Source organism: Xenopus laevis, chromosome 9_10L (assembly GCF_017654675.1).
Source record: "Xenopus laevis strain J_2021 chromosome 9_10L, Xenopus_laevis_v10.1, whole genome shotgun sequence".
Taxonomy (NCBI): domain Eukaryota; kingdom Metazoa; phylum Chordata; class Amphibia; order Anura; family Pipidae; genus Xenopus; species Xenopus laevis.
In genome coordinates this window covers 106,501,737-106,524,932 of record NC_054387.1, presented here as the reverse complement: position 1 = coordinate 106,524,932, position 23,196 = coordinate 106,501,737, and the positions used below count along the sequence as shown (strand labels likewise).

Sequence of the window (23,196 nt, the reverse complement as noted above, 5' to 3'; positions counted from 1 at the left end):
ACATTATTGAATTAGAGAGGGTACAGAGAAGGGCAACTAAGCTGGTAAAAGGAAAATCTTAGCTATGAGGAAAGACTGGCCAAATTGGGGATGTTCACGCTGGAGAAGAGGCGCTTAAGGGGGATATGATAACTATGTATAAATATATAAGGGGATCATATAATAATCTCTCTAATGCTTTATTTACCAGTAGGTCTTTCCAGCTGACATGAGGTCACCCATTCCGATTAGAAGAAAAGAGGTTCCGCCTAAATATTCGGAAGGGTTTTTTTTACAGTGAGAGCTGTGAAGATGTGGAATTCTCTCCCTGAATCAGTTGTACAGGCTGATACATTAGATAGCTTTAAGAAGGGGTTTTATGGCTTTTTAGCAAGTGAGGGAATACAGGGTTATGGATAGCTCATAGTACAAGTTGATCCAGGGACTAGTCCGATTGCCATTTTGGAGTCAGGAAGAATTTTTTCCACCTTCTTAGGCAAATTGGAGAGGCTTCAGATGGGGTTTTGGCTTCCACTGGATCAATTAGCAGTTAGTCATGATAAAAAAAGTTAAAAGTTTGAACTTGATGGACGTGTGTCTTTTTTCAACCTAACTTACTATGTAACAATGTATTTCCAAACAACTGACAGCTAAAGGCTACCTACTGGTTCTAATGGATGACTAGACCAGTAGCAAACCGACTATTCTATTACTTTAGCCCCAGAGCTTCTTGCAGGGTTTATTACATGATACTGTTCGTCTCATGGCACATTAGCCAGTCCCAGGCAGGACAGTGATAACTATCCTACACTCCCTCCCTATACATATTGTAAACATTGGTATTACTATACATTAAAATCAGTCACAGCCACCCCTCCAAATGTCCGCATTAAAGTGTTCCTTATTAGTGAGTGCCAGTGGAAAAAGAAACTGCACTTCTTTTAGAGATCTTTAAAAATGCACATAATAAAAACCTATTAAGGAAAAGCACCTATATTATATTCCAGTCTTCTAACGATCAGAAATGAGTACGGGTGAGTTTTCCCCCTGGGCTAGAATGCATTAAAGGTAATTGTTTTACTATTGCAACATATAATAATTTGCCTTGAAAGGAGAAAAGACATTTCCTCATAGCACTGCATTGCCATTGTGATGGATGAGAATTAGTTTAAAAGGGGGTTTCCCATGGTTCAAAGAAAATGTTCATAATAAGGATTATGTCCTCGAAAGGTGAATGGAGATTAGTCGCCCAGAGACAAACCTCCTTTTCTTCAGGGCGACTAATCTCCCCGAACTGCCTCCCGCCGGCTAGTATGTAAATCTCCAGCAGGATGGCAATTGGTTTTCCAAAGTTGCCTGAAGTTTCCTCGGAAAACAAAGCACTCAGAGTTCCATCCCACTGGCTATTTAAATTCTAGCTGGCGGGAGGCCGCTCGGGGAGATTAGTCGACACCGAAGAAGAGGCGATTTATAGCTGGGCGACTAAATCTCCCCAAATCTTCACTTGTGCCCTTACACTAGGATTGCACAGATGCCAACTCCATGGAACCTTCATAGCATGATTAGATTTGCCATTTGTTTTACTATTCTTTATCATAGGGTGTTATACAGACTGATCAACAGGTCTGGATTGGGGTTCAGTATGGGCCCTGGTATTTCAAGTACACAGTGGCCCAAACAGCCCCCCACCGGCACGTTAAATAGTGAGTGTCTATGGCATCTTACAGCAGTCCCTTAGATTGCCAGTCTGAGCCTGCAGGTCTTATTTATATTTTATGAAATCTTGTTGAATTTCAGCTGAATTTGGCAGTGCTGTAACTATGGTCTGCAAGTAGGGTTGCCACCTTTTATAAAAAAAATTTACCGGCTGCTGGGGGGCGGGGCCTCCAAAGGGGTGGGCGTGATGTCACAAGGGGCGGGGCCACGCGACGGAGACCCGCGGACGCTAGAAGAGGCAAAGAAAAAGGTAAGTTGCAGGGGATTGGGGGCAGGCCGAGGGCTCCTTTTGATCGTATTACAAATTTACCGGCAGCTACATTGCCGGTAAATTTGTAATACCGGCCCTGGCCTTGGCAGGTATTTTACCGGCTAGGCCGGTAAAATACCGGCCGGGTGGCAACCCTATCTGCAATACATGTTTTTTTTAGGACCTCATTCCCTAGACATTGAAGAGGCTGGATTTCAGGAAATGTTTTAAGACCTTAAAGGGGTTGTTCATCTTTAACATTTAGGGGCAGATTTATCAAGGGTCGAATTTCGAGTTAATAGGAGTTATTTAATACTCTCATAAACTCCCATGAACTCGAAATTCAACCAATCTAAATTAATTTTTTAAAAAAAAAAAATCACATTTTTAGAATTCAGGTGAATAGGATTGACCCGAAAATTCGAATCAAATTCGATTTGAGTTTTTTCATTGCAAAAAACTCGAATGCCAGGAAGGCTGCAAACAACTCCAAATTGATCCCAGGATGTCTGGCATAAGTTAAAACAGCAATTCGGCAGGTTTAAGGTGGGTAATAGTCGAATTCACGTTCTTAACGGAAAACTATACCCTCCAAACAATGTAGGTCTCTATAAAAAGATATGGTATAAAACAGCTCATATGTAAAACCCTGCTTCATGTAAATAAACCATTTTCTGTTGCTTAAGTGTTCATTTTGCGGGTATAGTTTTCCTTTAAAGGCCAGTGTATGATAAATTTCAAAAATCAAATCTGAATTATTTTAAAAATCTAATTTTAACAATGCCCTAGTCGAATTTGACAGTTTTGGCCATAAAAAAACTCGAAAATTCGAATTCGAAAAAATTTGAAATTTGTATTTTTATTTCGACCCTTGATAAATGTGCACATTAGTATGATGTAGAGAGTGATATTCTAAGACAATTTGCAATTGGTTTTCGTTTTTTATTTTTGCAGGTTTTTCAATTATTTCGCTTTTTATTCAGCAGCTTTTCAGTTTTCAATTTAAGCAATCCGTATGCTAGGGTCCAAATTAACCTAGCAACCATGCATTGATTTGAAAAAGAGACTGGAATATGAATAGAAAAAGAATAAAAAGAAAGATGAGTAATAAAAAGTAGCAATAAAAATACATATGTAGCCTTATAGATGATTTGTTTTTTAGATGGGGTCAGTGACCACCCCCAATTTAAAGCTGGAAAGAGTCAGAAAAAGAAGTCTAAGAATTGGCCATTCTGTAAGATACTAAAAGTTAACTTAAAGGGATCCTGTTATCAGAAAACATGTTTTTTTCAAAACGCATCAGTTAAAGTGGACCTGTCACCCAGACACAAAAATCTGTATAATAAAAGTCCTTTTCAAATTAAACATGAAATCCAATTTCTATTTTTTATTAAAGCATTTATAGCTGTTGTAAGCTCATTTAAACATCTCAGCTGTCAATCAAATATTGTTTGCCCCTCCTCTATGCCATGGGCATAGAGGCGGGGCAGACAATTACTTTCGCTTTCCATTTAGTACTTCCTACATGTCACTGCTCTCCACACATTCCACACATTTAATTATGTAACCAGTGCATGGGAATGGACACCGGGTCCCCCATTCTGGTGCACAAACAAGATTCTGAGATGATGCAAGACTTGCCTTAATAACAGTGTGCACAAAATGGCGCCTGCCTGCTTGCTATCATTTTGAATTCCCAGACTGAAGGAAACAAGATTCAAATAATTTATATAGTGTAATTAAAGTTCATTTTGCTTGACTAATGTGATAAAATAGGATTTTGAATAATTTTTTTGGGTGACGGGTCCCCTTTAATAGTGCTACTCCAGCAGAATTCTGCACTGAAATCCATTTCTCAAAAGAGCAAACAGATTTTTTTATATTCAATTTTGAAATCTGACATGGGGCTAGAAATTTTGTCAATTTCCCAGCTGCCCCTGGTCATGTGACTTGTGCCTGCACTTTAGGAGAGAAATGCTTTCTGGCAGGCTGCTGTTTTTCCTTCTCAATGTAACTGAATGTGTGTCTCAGTGAGACATGGGTTTTTACTTTTGAGTGTTGTTCTTAGATCTACCAGGCAGTTGTTATCTTGTTAGGGAGCTGCTATCTGGTTACCTTCCCATTGTTCTTTTGTTTGGCTGCTGGTGGGGGAAAGGGAGGGGGGTGATATGACTCCAACTTGCAGTACAGCAGTAAAGAGTGATTGAAGTTTATCAGAGCACAAGTCACATGACTTGGGGCAGCTGGGAAATTGACAATATGTCTAGCCCCATGTCAGATTTCAAAATTGAATATAAAAAAATCTGTTTGCTCTTTTGAGACATGGATTTCAGTGCAGAATTTTGCTGGAGCAGCACTATTAACTGATGTGTTTTGAAAAAAATGTTTTTTTCCCATGACAGTATCCCTTTAAAGGTGAACCACTCTTTTAAAGGACCATTATACCTTTAGCATTATGATTCATAGAGAAAATGTTTTCTGTGCAAACTAGAACAAACAAGAATGCTTGTTATGGACATGTTCCAAAATGCAAGTTGCTAGTTGCTCAGAAGAATTAGGTGCAAGGCCCAGCACAGTTTATTACCCTGTACAGCTGCACCAAAGAGGCAGGCTAAGCTTTTCATGTTGCACCAACTGAATGGTACATACACATGCTGGGTCGGACTGGGCCAGCGGGACACCGGGATAAAGCCTGGCCCAGACCCACTCCCCTGATCTGCCAGCCCTCCAAAGAAAACAATGATGTGCAAAACGGCACACTAAAGCATTCGCGCATGTCCGGTGGGCCCCCAATGCTCCAGTCCAACATTGTAACATGTAGGTTGTGTGTAATGACAGATGGATATTATGCCTGTTTCTGTGCGTTCTAAAGATGGTTGAAGGGCAGCAGATCACTTTTGCACTGGTATTTCATGCTCTACACATAGTGCCAGTTTAGTAAATGAGCCCTATATTACGGGGCTTATTGATGAAGGATCGAGTTGTGTTTTCCACAAAAATTCGAGTTTTCGAATTAATTTTTTTGGTTAAAAATCACATTTTCAGGTTAAAATTTTTTTTTTTTTTTTAAAAAAACGAAAATATTTGGAGACATATTACAGGTATACCCCTACCCTGGAATTAGCTCGAATTGGAAAATACGAAATCTAAAACCTGTTGAGGTCATGGCAGATGGTTCCTTTAACATTTGAAGATATTTACTGCCTTCATTATGTTCTAGTTTTTTCAGAGGGTTTTGCCCGAAAACTCTATCAATTAGAGCGATTCGAGTTTTTTCCCCGCTGAAAACTCGATTAATTTTCGTAGTTAACCCCAAACTCGCTGATTCAAGTTTTTTCTCAAATTATAAACCATTCATGTTTTGAATTCATTCGAGGTATAAAAAAACTTTATCAAAATTCGACCTTTGATAAATAACCCCCTAAATATTACGTTTAAAATGGGCAAACAAAGTGCAGGGCAGAATGCATAATGCAAAAAAAAACACTTGCACCCTGGCATGAACTTTTCCAAAATGGAGTGCAGAGACCTTTATGTGCCTCAGGAATACGATGCTGCCTTCATTTGTAAATTGTAAAGGGAGTAAAAAATCCTGCCAAAAATAGTTATTGTTTGCAAACTACTTTCCTAAGGACTTTTGATTTAATTCATTTTAGCTTTTTTTATTAAAGGCGCAGTCAGGACCGCCATCAGAAATCGCAGGGCCCCATACGCCAAAATTTCCTGGGCCCTTTGGGCTGCACCCACCACAAGCCCCACCTACAGGTCCGCCCTCCCCGCCCCACAGGTCCACCCCCACCACACAGTAAAAAAACAAAAAAAATATTGGTGGCTAGGGTTCCCACATGTTAATAAAAAGTAAAAAGATATTGGTGGTCAGGGCCCCCCATAAAAAAACATTTGTGGCCAGGGCCCCCCCATTAAAAATATTGGTGGCTAGGACCCCACATGAGAAAAAAAAAATTGGTGGCCAGGGCCCCCCCCCACACTATGAGAAAATTGGTGGCCAGGGCCCCTTAAACATCCATGCCTTCCCGAAGTCCCCACAACTCTCCCCCTGTCCCCCCTGATGGCTTCCCTGGGTGCGGTTCACTTTTAAGATTTAGTATGCTGTATAATGTCCTATTCCTTTCAACTTAGCAGTTGTTATCCATTATTTATTCTTTATTATTTGTCACTTTTCAACTTTCAAATGAGGGCCAGTGAGTCCAGCAGGCAAAAAACTAAAATTGTATTGTTATTTTTACTTTCATACTTATTTTCATATTTAGTCCCCCTCCAATACTTATTCCAATTTCTTCTTCAGACCACTGTCTGGTTGCTATGGAAGCAAAGACCCTAGCAACTATGTACCAGCTAAAATACCAAACTGAAGAGCTGCTGAACAAAAAAGCAAAATAACAGAAAGACCATAAAAGATTAAAAACAATGTCAAACTATATCTATAGTAATACGTCAGATCAACTGGACTTGCTGTATTTTTTCTTTCGAGTCATAAGCGAAGGGCAAATAAATTCAGCAGAGGCAAATTTGCAGCGAATTTCCACATTTCAAAAAATTTCGGGCCGCGTGTCGGAAAAGTTCCTCGCGTCAGAACCATGTGCGTCAACACTGTTCGGATGGCCATTGACTTTAACGCTGGGGTCAAAATTGATCGATCGCCAATTTTTTGCCGTTTTACAAATTTCGCACATTTTCGGGGGAAACGGGATAAATTTGCCCATCATTACTAGTCATCCGGCTGGCTTTCTATTAATCCCAGTCTGCACCGATATTTTTTCGGACTTGTTATATATAAATATAATGCATAATAAAAAGTGTGCTGCCTTTGTTACAGTACCTTCTATAACAAACAGACTCTGAATCACTTTAGCCCCTTTCCTTGTTCTCTTCTTCTAGAATGTTGATGGAGTTTGGCCAGCAATGCTGGGGGTGGTCAGATCTAAATGATGTTAACTGGAGAAGTTTAGGGTTCTGGTTACTGACCTGCAATTACAAGTCCAATGGGAACTTCTTTATAACACTCTGCAAGGCCCTTTATACCTCCCATTGAGAGTTCTGGTATGCACAGATTCCTTCTGGTGTATCCAATGAGGGGAGCCCCTTGTGGTAGTCATTATTCTAACCTAAATCATTCTATAAGCCTCTGGAAAGGCTCCTGACATACTGTACAGAGCACAGTTCTGTAATTAAAATATATCTTTCCCAGTTGTTTGCATTTTAAATAATTCACAGACGGACATGTCAGAGATCAGTGTAGGAACGCTTGATGTAGGAGCTGCCACATGTAGACAACTTTTACTTTTTTCAACATTAAAGGTGCAACTTTTAGTATGATGTAGACAATGATATTTTAACAGGTCTGTTAAGATTCTCATTCATCTAGGTCATGGTATATGTATAGTAATAACTTAAATCAACTGGACTTGCTGTATTTTTTCTCTTAAAGAAGTTTGCTAGCCCTGCACCACTTTCTGTATTTTTCCTCTTGGTGCAGGGCTTCACCCAGTCATGTGATCTTGGGGGTGTGCACCTAACTCCCGAAGCGGCGAAAAGACCCGAAGTCACGAAAACAGCCGAGATTGAAGTCCTGAAGCGTGAAAAGACCCGAAGTCACGAAAACAGCCGAGATTGAAGTCCTGAAGCTGCGAAAAGAACCAAAGTCATGAAAGGAGGCGAAGTTGAAGTCCTGAAGCCACGAGTTCAATTCTACTGAACACCAATGTGTTGTTTTTTTTTTTAATCCCCTGGCCAACAATGTATTATTTTAATATTCTATAGGCCACTGCCACCAATGTTTTTTTTTTTTAAAAAAATTTGGGGCCCCAATTATTTTTTTTAATTTGTAAGGGGGGCTCTGCCACCAATGTTTTTTTAAAAAATATTTTTTGGGGCCCCATTTTTTTTAACTTGTAAGGGGGGCCCTGGCGCCAATGTTTTTTTAAAAAATATTTTTTGGGCCCCAATTTTTTTTAACTTTTAAGGTAGGCCCTGGCACCAATGTTTTTTTTTTTTAACTTATAAGGGAGCCCTGACCATTAATAGCTTTTTATAACTTGTGTATGGGGGGTTACTTTTTTAGCACTGATGTCTGTGTGGTCCGGGGCCCTGTGATTTCTATGGCGGCCCTGATGTTGAGTGTCATACATTTTACTTATTTAAGCAATGTCTTTCTTAACCTGAACAGGGTCTTGACAAAGGTCTTAGGCAAAGACCGAAACGTTGACCAGTTCTTTTAATGTAATTAATAAAGTATTTATTTTGAACTTTTCTATTAATCCCAGTGTGCACCAACTATTTAATGGAAGTTTGCCTTCATTTGAGTGCCTCCTCCATAGTAAAGCTTTAGGCCAAAGAAAAACAATCAGACAGAGTTGGTGGACAGTCACATGCATTATATAACTAACAGGAATGTGGGAGGGCAAGTAGATCTGGAAATCATCTGAAGAACATGATTACTTTGGCAAAAAATGAGGTATAGAATGGAAAACGAAGTCTGCCGTGATTGTTGAAATATCCCGATAGAAAGTGGCCTTCTAAAGTGTTAATGGCTGGAGACTCATCATGGTGGAGTCATCATGGGGGCACAAAATTAGTTGAGGAAAGAAGTGACCTTGGACTCAGATGACCAGCAAAATCTTAAACAGCACAATCCATACTGAGTTCTTTAGAGTACTGCAGGTAGGAATAGGTCAGCCATTTGTATACCAGTGACTCAAGATATTTAGATGCAATAGTGGTAATGTAATAATGGGTGATAATTAGGCTTCTTACTTTTAAACAACAGCTTATTGACTTCTATTTCTCTTTCAGGGTAAATAGTTTGCCCATGTCTAGTCGCCCATAACAACCTATAAGGAGGTAGCATTTCCTGGTCAGCTGTTTGAAAACAAACATTTGATTGGTTGCTATGGGTTAGTAGACATGGGCAAACTTAGCAACTTGTGTTACATTCCAGTGAAAGAGAGTCCAGGAGCTGTCTGAAAGTCTCACAGTAAGTGTGGTGGCAGATGAGGCTATTGGGGGAGATTAGTCGCCCAGCGACAAATCGCCTCTTCTTCAGGTGACTAATCTCCCCTAAATGCCTTCCTGCCGGCTAGAATGTAAATCTGTCATATAGCACTCGGAAGGCAACTCGTGAGGCAACTTCAGGTGACTTCGGAAAACTAAGTGTTCTGAGTACCATCCCGCCGGCGATTTACATTCTAGCCAGCAGGAAGGCATTTAGGGGAGATTAGTCGCCTGAAGAAGAGGAGATTTGTCTCTGAGCGACTAATCTCCCCCAGTAGCCTCGTCTGCCACTACCCTAAAGAGAGACTTGGTTGTTGGTAAACCAAGTGGAATTAATGCAAAATGAACTGTAAACCAATACAGAACAACCATGTAGACAGGTTGTGAGTTGAGTGGAAAGTTTTTCAGGCTCTTTAGAAAAGATCTAAAGCAGTGATCCCCAACCAGTGGCTCACGAGCATATGTTGCTCACCAACCACCTGGATGTTGCTCCCAGTGGCCTCAAAGCAGAAATTCCTGCTTTGGAAAACCAGGCGTACTGCAAAAAAGCATCCTGTAGACTGTACAGGAGACTGTACAGTACATATGGGGACTACAAAATGGGCAATCGCAGCACTGATTTTGCACAACCCAGGAACATTTGTCAAATTTGCATTGCTCCACAACTCTTTTTACATCTGAATGTTGCTCATGGGTAAAAAAAAAATTGGGGACCTTCAGTGTAAATGAACTTGCACTTAAAATGGTTGGAGATATACAACACAATTATCTGGGTCGAAATGGAATCTTGTGCGAAATGGTGCAGTAGCTGCCCCTTAACAACTGGAAATGCATAGTACAAATCTGATAGCCTGCTCCTAACCTTTTAGGGTCTGGCCGCACGGGCAGATTCGAGGAGATTAGTCGCCCAGGTGACAAATCTCCTCTTCTTCGCTGTGACTAATCTCCCCAATCTGCCTTCCCCTGCCTTCTGCCGGCTAAAATGAAAATCGCCTGGGGCCAGGTACACAATCGATTCGTATCCCGAAGTCGCCCATAATTGCCTCACGAGGAAACTTCGGGCGACTTCGGAAAACTAAGCGCTCCTAGGGCCTGCCCTGGCCTGGCGACTAATCTCCCCGAACCTGCCCTTGTGGCCAGACCCTTAGGGTCAGGGAGATTCGGGGAGAATTTGTCGCTTGGCGACTAATCGCCTCGTCTTCTGAGCGACAATCTCCCCGAACAGCAGCATTTCTGGAGTATTAGCAACTATTGTATCAAATCTAACAGCTGCCTTTAATGAAACCCAGAGATTCTCTACTCAGCAGGGACAAAGATAAGAAATGTATCAACTAAATGTATCAATTTAGAACAGTTTACAGGGTTGGCGACCTCCCCTCTCCCAGAGCTGCTTTAGAAGTTAAAAAATGACACTTTACACTTCAATATTAGAAAAAGGGTCAGAAATAGAAAATAGAAAGTAATCGGAAAAAGTCTTTATTTCTGGTGAACTATCTGAAACCAACTGAACAAGTGTTGGAAGGTGAACCACCCCTTAAAGTGGACTCTATGGGGCAAACTTTTTTTGGGGTACCGTTTTTTCCAGACATTTCATATGCAACATTCATTTTATAGTGGGCTCGTGTGTAGGGCATTATATTAACTCTTATGCTTTTATTAAGGTTCCATGGACCTGTGTAATATAAACCGGTAACTTAAACCATTTACGCAACATTTATAATAAAGACGTCCATACAACTTTCTCGCCCTATGCAAATTGACCTAAGCACAAGATCACTGGCGAAGTTTTGCTAGGCACAAATGAATATTAGCACATCTTTGCTATGATATGCTCGCACAGACAAAGTACCGCTCGTGAAAAGTCGCCAACGTTCGACGCCCAGGGCAAAACTTTGCATTTTAGTGAATTAGCGTATTCCAAGCGTATTTGCACCAGGCGAAGTGGTGCAATGGGTGCGAAGCTGATGCAGGCAAAAATTCGCCCGTCAGCAGATCTGCCCCTATGGGAGATGGCCTTCCTGTAATTCAGAGCTTTCTGGCTATCAGGTTTCCAGATATAAGATCCCATAGCTGTACAATAATACATGTGCAGAAACCGGTTTAGGAGTGATCTCTAGTTTTGTTGAGTGTTGGAGTGTTGCAGAGGCGCATTTTCTGGTGTATGCCCTATTGTAATGAAAACAGGGCAGGAATGTGTTGATGTAACATATGGGAGATAAGCTTATGAGGCTGAGAATTCGGGACTTTCCTGTGTATGTAAATATTACATATTGATTAAAGGTTTATTAAGAGTTGCAGGATTAGTAATTATTATTGCTGAGTTATTAATGATAGGAGGTGGAGAAAAATGTCAACAATAATCAACTCTGACTATGTATGACTGTAACACTTAATGGAATGGGAACTGGGTAACTCATGCTGCAGACTATTGAGCACTAGAAATATTGTATATTATATAATATTATATATTATATTTTTGAGCACGGGTGTAACATAGAGAGAGCAGAACGAGTGTAGGTAGCTGCTGTGCCCCTGAGTTCAGAAGGACTAACTAAAGCCTGGACAAATGTGCCATTCCAATGAGTAGGACTGTCTGGAATGAAGAGCAACCTTGTTACTTAGTCCTAATGTGCTAATCTTCCTTGACCAGGTCCCAGGAGGATTGAATTACAATGTGTTGTGTAGGGTGCCGAGAATGTTGTGGATCTTAATTCCTTTGAGTTATACCTCTGTATATGAGATACTTCTTTTTATCTGCTTGTGGTTTGTCATCATTGCCTTTTAGCACAGCTCTAGGGAAAATGTTGCTACTAAATAAATAAACATAATAATGTGTTCATGAAAATGAAGCCATTTAATTGGACTTTTATATTGTTTCATTGCTGCATAATCATATACTCTCTCCCCTTTAAGCAACTATAAGAAAGAGGGTACATGAGTCTTCCTCTAAATTAAGCCTGATGTTTGCCATTGCTCACCTTTTTTTTTGATTGGCTTCACCCCCATTGACAGCAGACCATATGGGATACTGGGCAATAGCCCTGATGCCTTCCTGTAATTAAAGAGGTTTTGTAAATTTATAAGGTTATAAGGGAAGACTGTTAGATGAACAAACTGTATCATGCAAGTTGTTGTGAAGGTTGAACTGGACAACACAAAGGAAAACATGACCCAGCAAGCAGCATAGGAAAAACTTGTCACACGTCTCCTGCGTGGCTGAAACTGCAAGCTTAGTCAGTTATATCATGAGAGTAGCTGAGAAAACAAAACAAAAGGGAATGACTAACTATTCAACTAGTATTTCCATTAGACAAGTGAAAAAAGAAAGTAAAAGTGAATAGGCAAGACAATAAAGTGCCTCCCATTGGGAGTTGCACAGGTTTCAGGCGATGCAATGCAGTCTCTAGATTAATACATTGTTTTGAGGTGCAATATGCATATGAAAAATAGATCATGCACAGCTTTTCTGATATTTTTACACATTACTTACTATATGTTCTATACTTTACAAAATGGTATTGTGTCTAGCAGTTTGTTCCGGGCATTGGGGTTTTGGTGTCTGGTTGTGGGGAGCAAAGGGGGATTGGATATGGCTGTTGGTTGAAGAGAAAGGGGATTGGTTCTGGAGGGTAGTTGCATAAGCATAATTCTTTAAGGGGAAATTTATAGAGTGTATCCTGCTGACTGTGCATTAACAACCAGTTCTCTAATTTGTTTAACCCAAACAATGCAGAGTGTACTGAATGTACTATTTTGCAATGCAAAATCAGATTTCCCACAAAGGGAAAAAATTAAATGTTAACTTCTTTGCTTTAAAGATATACTATAATCCTTGGGAATCTGCTCTAGTTCCAGGTGAGAACACGCCAATGAACCCATATTGCCCTCTCATGCTGAGTTGTTATGACTGTCTGAGCTGAAGAACACAAAGGAATATGTGACACAACAGACAGCTCAGCAGAGAACATGGCAGAGAATTAATTCAATGAGGGTTGGAATTTCCCTAAAGTTATGAATAAGGCATATATTTTCTATGTAAACGAAGGATCATAATAATTAATAGTTACATTTGTCCTGTTCTTCAAGTTTTGCTTTTTTCAGGCAACCTATTTTTTTAATGCAGCCTCAGAATTCTGTTTATTAGCAGTGCCATTAGAATGCAGCGAGTCTGCAGCACACATTTATGGTCCAATTGTGAAGTCCCGTTCTGTGGCAGTTCCCTTTGGCATGCAGAAACATTGGGTTGTCAATCAACTTTTTTTTTTTTTTGGCAATCAATGCAATCAATGAAGTATGGGATCACCAAATGCTTAGTAGAAGGCCTATACACCAACTCACTAACATTTTGTGGCTGTATGCTATGGATGACCTAACAGACAAACAGATACAAATTTGTGACTGTATGGATGGCCTAAAATTTACGATAAGTGACCAGCATGAATGTATAATTTCCAGTTTACACTCCTTATTCCTTGGAGATCACTTGATATTTAAAAAAAGGTCTATAATGGACTCTGAGTCTTAGACACTCCTTGCTTTCCTAGGGAAGGGGCTTAATATCCAACCTAGAATCAGAGGATTGGTCTATGAAGTGTAGCCTCTGGCTGATGGGCACAACAATAAGGGAAGAGGACTATGCATCTAGCAGTCTATTCTGACCGATAAACATCTTTCAAATATGGTTGTAAAACAGCTTTGGTGGAACATCTGTTTAAAGATTTGGGCCATAATAGATTTTGCTCTGGGGCCCAGTTATTTCATGTCCAGTTGAGGAAAGCTTTGGTAAGAATGACCTTTGTGGTAACTTATATTTTTTGTTCCCTAACACTTTTGTCCCTTGTGACAACCAAGTTTATCTACGAACATCACATAATCCCCTGCTGGTGGGATTAACTGTCTCCTTTATGCTCCAGTTCTGTTGGGTAAAGACTCTCCATGGGGCCCTTTCAGTCAGGACCTGACTGGGAATCTAAATAGGCCCATTTCAAGTACGCAGAGGCCTAAACAGCCCACCTCTAGCCCAATAAATAGTCACTGTCTACGGCATCTTACAGGAACCCCTCTGGCATCTGCCAGAACCCACAAATTGCCAGTCCGGACCTGCCTTATATTTAGGACCTTGTTGTGATTGCAGCCCCTACCTCTGTCCACCTGGGATATAGAGTACAAAAATCTAGGGGGGGCGGTGGAAGCACTCTTAAGGCCAATTTAAATATAATGGAAGTGCCACTTACAATGCACTTCCCTGGGCCCCTGTCTCATAAGTAATTCAATATAAATGCAAATGCATATGTTTACAAAACAGGGGTTTTTAGTTACAAAGTTATGATCATAAAGTTGAAAAGCCACCATACCACGTCAAGGTAAACCCCATATAGCGGTCCCTAACTTACTTAACTCAGGTCACAATATAAAAAGATACTTCTCTGCATAATAGCATTACCTGTACACAATGTGTGTTGTGCATTGGTTTCAATCTGAAAGCTAAATCCTCCCCCGCCAGCAAGGGCTTTTAAGAGAAAGAGATTGCTTAAACCAACGCCCATATTTAAAAGCATAGGACCACCATTAGTATAAAGGGGTGGGTATGGGGTGCTATTAAAAAACCACACTGAGCTGAGCCACAGCTTCAGGCGAACATACAAAAATCTAGGGGGGGAGGTGGAAGCACTCTTAAGGCCAATTTAAATATAATGGAAGTGCCACTTACAATGCACTTCCCTGGGCCCCTGTCTCATAAATTGGTTTAAGCAATCTCTCTCTCTTAAAAGCCCTTGCTGGCCGGGGAGGATTTAGCTTTCAGATTGAAACCAATGCACAGCACACATTGTGTTCAGGTAATGCTATTATGCAGAGAAGTATCTTTTTATATTGAGCTGTATTAAAAGTGGCATAGGTGGAGGTGGTATCAACTGTGAAATTAAAAGGTCCTCAATGTCACTTTCCTGCACTGTTTACATTGAAACAGTAAACACAATACATGTGCATACCTCCCAAACCAATGGTTCCATTATTTGATGGAAAGTGCTAGATCTTGGACCAGAAAAGAGACAGGGCTTCGTGGGAAAGTGGGCAAACTTTGGGGACATTGGGGGCGTTTCTGGCAGTAACTGGATCTGATCAAGTCAGAAAGGGGGCATGACCTAATTTGTCCTTTAATTGATTCAAATGTTGGGAGGCATGTATGCCCATCATTATTTTTATTATTATTGTTATATTTTTAAGACTTGCCTAGGGCAGCACCAGACCTACATGCACTGCTGGATTCAGCCAGGATTTACATCAGGATTTGGGCAAATGTAAGAGCTTGGCCAAACTAATTCCAAATCCTTAAAAACATGTGACATTTCAGAACACAAACAAGGAAGTGGTTGTTTTTTCCGTGCACTGCTTGAGCAGTTTTTTTTAACTCTTCCTTAGGGTTATAATTTGATTCTGTATCTGGCTGCATCCTTCTTGAAAGAGTCGGGGGAAATCCCAAAATAGTGGCTACATTGCATCCCTATTTGAAAGTGTATACTGCTGCTGACAACTTTAATGGCAACGTAATGAGGCTCACCACTCAGTATAGAGGCTTATTCTGCTTAAAAGGCATTGCCCCTAGGGTTGGACTGGGCCAGCGGGACACCAGGAAAAAACTGGCATTATGGACCCTGTTGACCCAGACCCACACCCAGCCAAAAATGCTGTGTGCACCTCGTGCGCCCCCCTTACATCTCTTATCCCCATAGCTGCTTAATGAAGTTTTAGGGACAGTGAAAGAGCCTGACCGAAATGCATTGCTGCAAACTTCTTCATATATCAGATTTCCCACAAGGCACTGCTTTTATGGTCATAACTGCCACATGCAATATGCCCAATAAAAATCACAGGTGCCTTCACATTGGATTTACAGCGCCTGAAAGCAAACAATATGTAATACGTGCTCTAAAATTGTATGGTCGAGGCTACTTGTTTAATTATTACTCGATTACTTGATTAATTATTATTATTTCACTTTCACAATGTATAAGGGGTTGTTCACCTTTAACTTTTAGTATGATGTAGTGATATTCTGAGATATATGTTCCTACCGCACACTCGCCTTTCCTCTCACTGCGTTGGTGGTGCTGGTTTCTCCGTTGACCCCGGCCAGGTCCCTTAGCAACAGCAAACAAGAAACGGATCCGCACACACGCTATGATCAGCAGTTGGGGGAACACCCCTCTTTATTATATCACCTCGATATAATAATTGATATTCTGAGACAATTTGCTGTTGGTTTTCATTTTTTATTATTTGTGTTTCTTTTTAGTTATTTAGCTTTTAATTCAGCAGCTCTCCAGTTTGCAATTCCAGCAATCTGGTTGCTAGGGTCCAAATTACCCCAGCAACCATGCATTGATTTGAATAAGAGGCTGAAATAGGAATAGGAGAGGGTCTGAATAGAAAGATGAATAATAAAAAGTAGCAATAACATTAACAATAAATGTGTAGTCTTACGGAGCATTCGTTTCTTGGATGGGGTTAGTGACCCCCATTTGAAAGAGTCAGAAAAAAGGCAAATTATTCAGAAATTATCAAAAAGAAAAAATAAAGGCCAACTGAAAAGCTGCTTAGAATTAGCCATTCTATAGCATAGTAAAAGTTAACTTGAAGGTGAACCACCCTTTTAGTATGATTTGCCCCCCAATATTACTGATTAATATCACTTCAGCTTATGTAACTGTAAAGTCAATTTAGCAGACATGATTGAAGTTCAAGTTTTGTACTGGTTTAGAATCTATGGGAGATAACCTTCTCATAATTCAGAGCTTTCTGGATGATGGGATTCCCGATAGCAGATCCCATACCTGAATTTGTGAACCCTTCTCATAAATAGGATTTATTTTCCCTTTTCTTGTAACACTGAACACCTAGTACAGTATTTCTACCCCTTGCAATATATAAAAGATTGCTTTTTAAAAACACTGATATACTGTAATACACATTTCTTTGTACAGTGACCACAGACTGAACTCTGAAACAGGTGTCAAAGTCTGAACCAAGCAGAGTATTAGATATTATATCTCTTCCACATTGACAGGCTGTCCCAGGCTGCAAACAGCTGAGATGTGTATCCTGGGAACTATAGTTACAGTAATAAACATATCCCATGGTGAAGCCAAGAAACAGCAAAAGTACCTTCCTCTCCTTTGCTGAAAAGCTTGTGTTTTTTTCCAGCAGAGTGCCATAAATTGTGGGCTTTTCTGGTCTGGACTTATATTATTGGCAAACAGCGTAATAGCAAATAGAACATGCATAGTAAAAAAAAAAACATGTGGCACCAATAAATTATGGTTCCCCTGTCCTGTATAATTTGGCTTTTAACTTTTGAATTGTACCATTTCTAATTATGTTATGGCCTACAAGCGGTCTGTAGCTCTGCCTGTTTCCAAGCTAATGACCCATTCCAGTAAAATACATGGGACCGATTATGCAGAAACTGGGGTTTTCTGTATAAAGGATCTTTCCATGATTCTTCATACCTTAAGTCTACTAAAAAATCATTTAAACATCAAAGGAGACATTTTGTGTAAAAAATAAGAATGTACCAGTGCTTTATACTCATTTAGATATAGAAGAATTGTGCTTAAAAAGTAGTGTTTCAGGCTGATTTACTGAATATTTCTGCAAAAACCCTAATAATCCCTCCCTTCTCTTCCACTTCCTGCTCCCTGAATTCCCAGGCTGTGCAGGGGAGCCAGCGGCTCTCAGCTCACTGCACTGTAGGACAGGAACCAATCAGCAGCTAGCAGGACCTGATAGGGAACTGAATCCTGTCTGTAGGGCTGTGATTGGCTGTCCCCCTCCTACTGTGCTTCTGGCAGGCACACAGACAGGGACTAGAGAAAATCTATAGGGAGCTCCAATAAAAGGGAAAATTTTTAAAGATAGTATTAATTTTTAGCACCATGTAAAAGCAACACCATATATTACTTAAAATTGCCCACACAATGAGGGCTTTTTCATTTATCCTATATGTGTCCTTTAAATAAACCCAATAGGCTGGTTTTGCCACCAATAAGTGTATCTTAGTTTGAATCAAGTACAAGCTACTGTTTTATTATTACAGAGAAAAAGAAAATAATTTTAAAAATGTGAAAACAGTGACCTTCATTGCCAAAGAATAATGACTATCTTCTCAAAGCTCGCCACGTGCAGTAGCCATTGTTTCAATTCAAATCAGCCAGACTGCAAAAAAATTAAGGTAATTCAGAGACTTCTATGAAATAAATGGATGTACCAAGTGCACACTGAACAATGTGGTTTTACAGAAGAGACATACATTAAATTGAACACACATATAAAGGAGGGCCCTGACGTGCCCTTCCCAATGCAATAAGTAATTTTTACAACTTTGTGTATAATTTGCAGCCAGTTGCACATAGATTGATACACACCACTGAACTGCACACACACACTAGCATGCTCAGCTTTCTAGGAATAGAGTTACAGTGAGGTATCATGTATATGAGGCATGCGCCGGCAGAGGAAGGAGGATCAGGTTCCCCAGAGTGTGGGCTACAACAGGCACGGTTGACAATGTCCTGTCCCGCAGTGGCACAATGCATTGTGACTGACAAACAAAAGGACATAAGCACAATATTAGGAAATTATATTATGTGACTACAGTTAGTAAAGAAAGAACAGGCTGGCACACGTAGCGAATTGAACCGGGGTCCTAGCCCTGGTGTGTTTATTGCGTCACACACTGTTGGGAGTGCCGTCTCCCTTAGGCGTTGTGCACCAGCGGTAATAGTAGAAGGGCCTGAGTGTGCACGTGATCTCTCTACACTACTACAGTTAGTAAAGCAGCAGTTACATAAAAAATGAAGTCCCGGGGCCATTTATAGATACAGAAACAACTTTCCTGGCCAGATTTGTCCAGCTCACCAAAGCTAATCTCTTCCCTTTCCCTGGTCTTTTCAAACTGTCCAAGCCAGTTTTTCTTGCCTCTGTCAGTCGGCAGTTGCAGTTCACCAAATTCTGGGGTAGGGGGAGTTAATTTAACCCGTGATGTTCCATTGCAATACTGCCTGAATGACCCCCTCTGCACATTGGCACAGACATATTCTGTTATCCAGAAACCCATTATACAGAAAGCTCTGAACACAGTACCTTGTACTTGATCCCAAGGTATAATTAATCTTTATTGGAAGCAAAACAAGCCTATTGGTTTTTTTTTTTAATGTTTATATGATTTTCTAGTAGACTTAGGGTATGAACATCTGAAAAATATCTGGAAAACCCCAGGTCCCAAGCATTCTGGATAACAGGTCCCATACATGTACCGGTATTAGACTTTGAATACATACTGTAGCTCCCAGTGGGCCTCTGTTTAGACTGAACTCTATGTTGGGGGTGGATTCCCATAGTGTAAGTTGACTTTTTTATGCATCTGTATCCTCAGTCCTCAGTAGCTGGGATACTCCCAGGACATAAACAATTAATTCTGAATTATTTTACTGTACATCCCCTTAAAAACCCTTCCAAACCAGCACTCCTCCCCTTGCCTCCTCCCCCAGCCTGTCCCTCTTTTCTCCTCCACTGTTAGCCCCCTCGTTTGTTCTTACCTGGGGGCTGGGGAGTGAGAGACTAGGCTACACCTGGGGGGAATAGGGGCCCCAGCCTAACCCCATGTCAGCCCTAAACGGGCTTCATTCCTCCAAAGCACAAATCTTTTTGTTAGTCTTTTATTTTCAAATTCTCAGGTACCCAGCACAACAATATGACACACAAAATGGCACCATCATACATTCTCCCTAAAATGGATGGGCTTACTTAAAAGGAGTGGAGTTTTATAAGATCTGGGCAAGTTTGAGCTGAACTGGATATGCTCGGCATTGACTGGGCCTGATTTTTCAGTCTGGAATGTTGGGAGGGATACTAATAGCATGTTGGTGTGATAAGATTGATGTCCTTTTGGAGAGAATTTACCAATGAGAATGCCCCTTACCAGGACTGGGACTGCTGCTTTCTTAAATACAGAGATTATTTTGGCTACATTATGTCACACTCTAATCAAACATGAGTAAGTGTATCATGCAGTCATTTTTTTTACATTTTTATCTGCCCCACTAGACGCACCTCAGACAGCCTGTTTTTTTGCCTACCCCTTTCCATCTTCCCTAGTTCCAGTCCTGCTAGAAAAACTGTTTAATATCTCCAACTAGACTTGCCACCTGTTTTAAGCTGGACAGCACAGGTTTTCAAGGGACTGTCTGGTTCAAATCCTCCTGTCCAATTTTTAGGGTTGAAAAACCTGGACAAAATTGCATCTAATTGAGCATGACATCACAACCCTGCTGACAATGTCACTACCCGGCTGTAGCAGAGTGAGGTGCAACAAGCTGACCAGCTGGGTCTGATTAGCTACAGGCAATAACCAGTAGCCCTTAAAACCCAGGCTGGTCAGTCTCTCTGACTACAGAAAGATCTTGACACACAGTCACCCATGTGGAGGTCTGTAATTATACTACCTTTAAGTTGTTGTTAAACTCATATTGCTGCTGAAACATTTTTGTTGTTAAAAATATTTTTATTACCTGTTTGCTACCGGCTGAAATAAAAGGTTCCATTTGTGGAACCTGTCATCCCTGTCCTAAACTTTGACGGCCTGACACCTGATTTCAGATGTGCACCCCAAATGTCATTGGCCCAGCCCCTGACATCATCTCCCCATCCCCTAGCTTTTGCTACCAGAAAAGGTGGCAAACCCTACTTCCCACTCCAAATGAAGGAACAGAGAACATGGAGCTAGATTTATACAGATGGCTAAGGAAAGCTGGGGATATGTTTTTTGAGCAATATTTCTTTAATGACACAACCCTGATATTTGTAGAATGCAGCTCCCAGCATGATTTAAAGGAGAAGGAAAGCTACGGAGGCATTTTGCCAATAGATTAGCTGCAATAGTGCAAGCTAGAATGCTATAATTATTTTGTAGAATGTTTTACCATACCTGAGTAAAAAGCTCTAGAAGCTCACTGCTTGTTTTGGATAGCAGCTGCAGTATTAGCTTGGTGTGATAAGGCTTATTTAGTTTTAACCTTTATTTCTCCTTTAATTCTAAAGGCCCCCATACACAGGCAGATATAAGCTGCAGACAGACTATGTCGGCATCTTATTGGGCAGTGTATGGGTCCCTCTGACAGGCCTCCCCGATCGATACCTCGCTGAATGTTGGCCACTGGCCAGATGTCGATAGGAGGGGTTTGAAAATCCCATCGGACTAACCTATTTGAGTAGAGGATGCCCAGATAGGTTTGGAAATATCTGGGGTCCCTGGATAGACAAATGTGATACAGCATATGTACAGGACAATATTTAGTGTACTACAAGCTATATATATAACAAGACTGTGGTATGCATCCCTCGGCCTTCCCCCCCCTCTCTATTCTACCCCTTCCCTGTTAACCCCTCTCAAATTAAAAGGTTAAAAAAAACGCGTATTGATGACTTAGGTCGACAATTCACATGAGATAATTACGTATGGATATGACAGACCACTATATATTTGAACTGTTTTGGAACACCCAGTAGATTTAGAAGAGAGAGGCATCTCACACTGGCAAATCCAGGAATAGACGGGAGAGAATCAGTATTGTAGCATATCTTTCTTTCGTGTCACTGGAAGTCCTTCATAATCCTTCATAATAGTGAGCCTGTATTTTTGGCTGAATGGAAGAAACTGTGTCATTCATTTCCAAGCACACGATATCCGCCAGTGGGGAAAATCTGCCCTGCAGAGCCACCTCGCAAAGTCTACTTACAGGGAGTCATTGTTATAATGTGCTCCGTTAACAAAGTAGATTTCCCCCCAATTAATCTTTCCACTATCACACCAATGAAAAAGCCTGCCATTTATTTCACGTAGCCCCTAGCAATATCCGGTTTAAAGAGCACGTAGATCCAAAAACATCAAACTTTGACTAGGGAAAGTTCAGTATACGTCTATTAAAAAATGTTTTTCGTAAATGAGATGGCTATCAAAGGCAGTATCTGTCTGTCCCTTTCTATTCTCTGCCCTGGGACTTCTGACTTTTGAAACAATGTAGTAATAGCCTTAGTCTTACATTGTATTTCACAGGTCTTCTGCTACATTGTTTCAAATGTCAGAACTCCTAGGGCAGAGAATAGAAAGGGAATTACATTTAAAGGAAAGGTCTTAATGATTATTACTTCTATCTCAAGACTTATATAAGCATAACAGCCTTACACAAACTCTGCAGCTTTATGTTATCTGCAGACACAGCAGTGAACTCCTCTTGCCTCTGTGAAATCCTGACTTGGATTATAACAAGCTAAATCTACCTGTGAGTGCAAATCCATGCATACCTCCCAACTGTCCCACTTTTGACGGCTCAACCCACAGTCCCTCGTTTGTACTGGAAAGTCCAGATTTTCTCTGCACTGAACAGCCAGAAAAAGAAACAATGTTTCTAGCTTAATTGGCTTTTGGCAGAGAGCCCAGAACAGCCAGAGCAGCAGATAAGATACTTTTGTAACAATTTCAAGATAAGCAAATAAGTAATTGTAACAATATAAGATAACAGGTCCCTTGGGAGAAGTTAGACACACAGCTTAAGGGTTTGGCCACACGGGCAGATTCGTGGGAGATTAGTCGCCAGGCGACAAATCTCCTCTTCTTCGCAGCGACTAATCTCCCCAATCTGCCTCCCCCTGCCTTCCGCCGGCTAAAATGTAAATCGCCTGGGGGCAGGCACACGGAACAGTTTGTTTGCCTTCTTCTGGCTCTTTCCAGCTTTCAAATGGGGGTCACTGTCCCCATCTCAAAAAACAAATGCTCTGTAAGGCTACAAATGAATTGTTATTGTTTATTACTCATCGTTCTATCCAAGCCCTCTCCTGTTTATATTCCAGTCTCTTATATAAATCAGTGCTGGCTACTAGGATAGTTTGGACCCTAGCAACCACATTGCTGAAACTGCAAACTGGAGAGCTGCTGAATAAAAAAAGCTAATAAACCGCAAAACCACAAATAATAAAAAATTAAAACCAGTTGCAAATTGTCTCTCTACATCATACTAAGGGGCAAATTCACTAACTGGCGAAAATTCGCCAGCGCTGGCTTTGTGCACATCGCAACACTTCGCCAGGCGTAAATTCACCTGGACAACGCTAATTCACGAAGATCCAAAGTTGCGCACAGGGTACCGTACACTGGCGAAATTACGTTCAACAGTTCGAAGTTACGC

At 40.7% G+C, this 23,196-nt stretch overlaps 1 protein-coding gene across 1 annotated transcript in view; it reads right to left on the bottom strand.

Moving 5' to 3' along the window:
• The window catches only part of micall2.L (MICAL-like 2 L homeolog), a 68,046-nt gene extending 53,600 nt beyond the window's left edge, over positions 1-14,446 (bottom strand). Inside the window, exons 1-2 of the mRNA XM_018234337.2 lie at positions 14,400-14,446; positions 11,935-12,008 (exon numbers count right to left, since the gene is read on the bottom strand). Of these exons, the coding sequence (XP_018089826.1) occupies positions 11,935-12,008; positions 14,400-14,423 (98 nt within the window). The 5' untranslated portion in view covers positions 14,424-14,446. The remainder of the gene's footprint in view (positions 1-11,934; positions 12,009-14,399) is intronic.
• Positions 14,447-23,196: the final 8,750 nt, after the last annotated feature.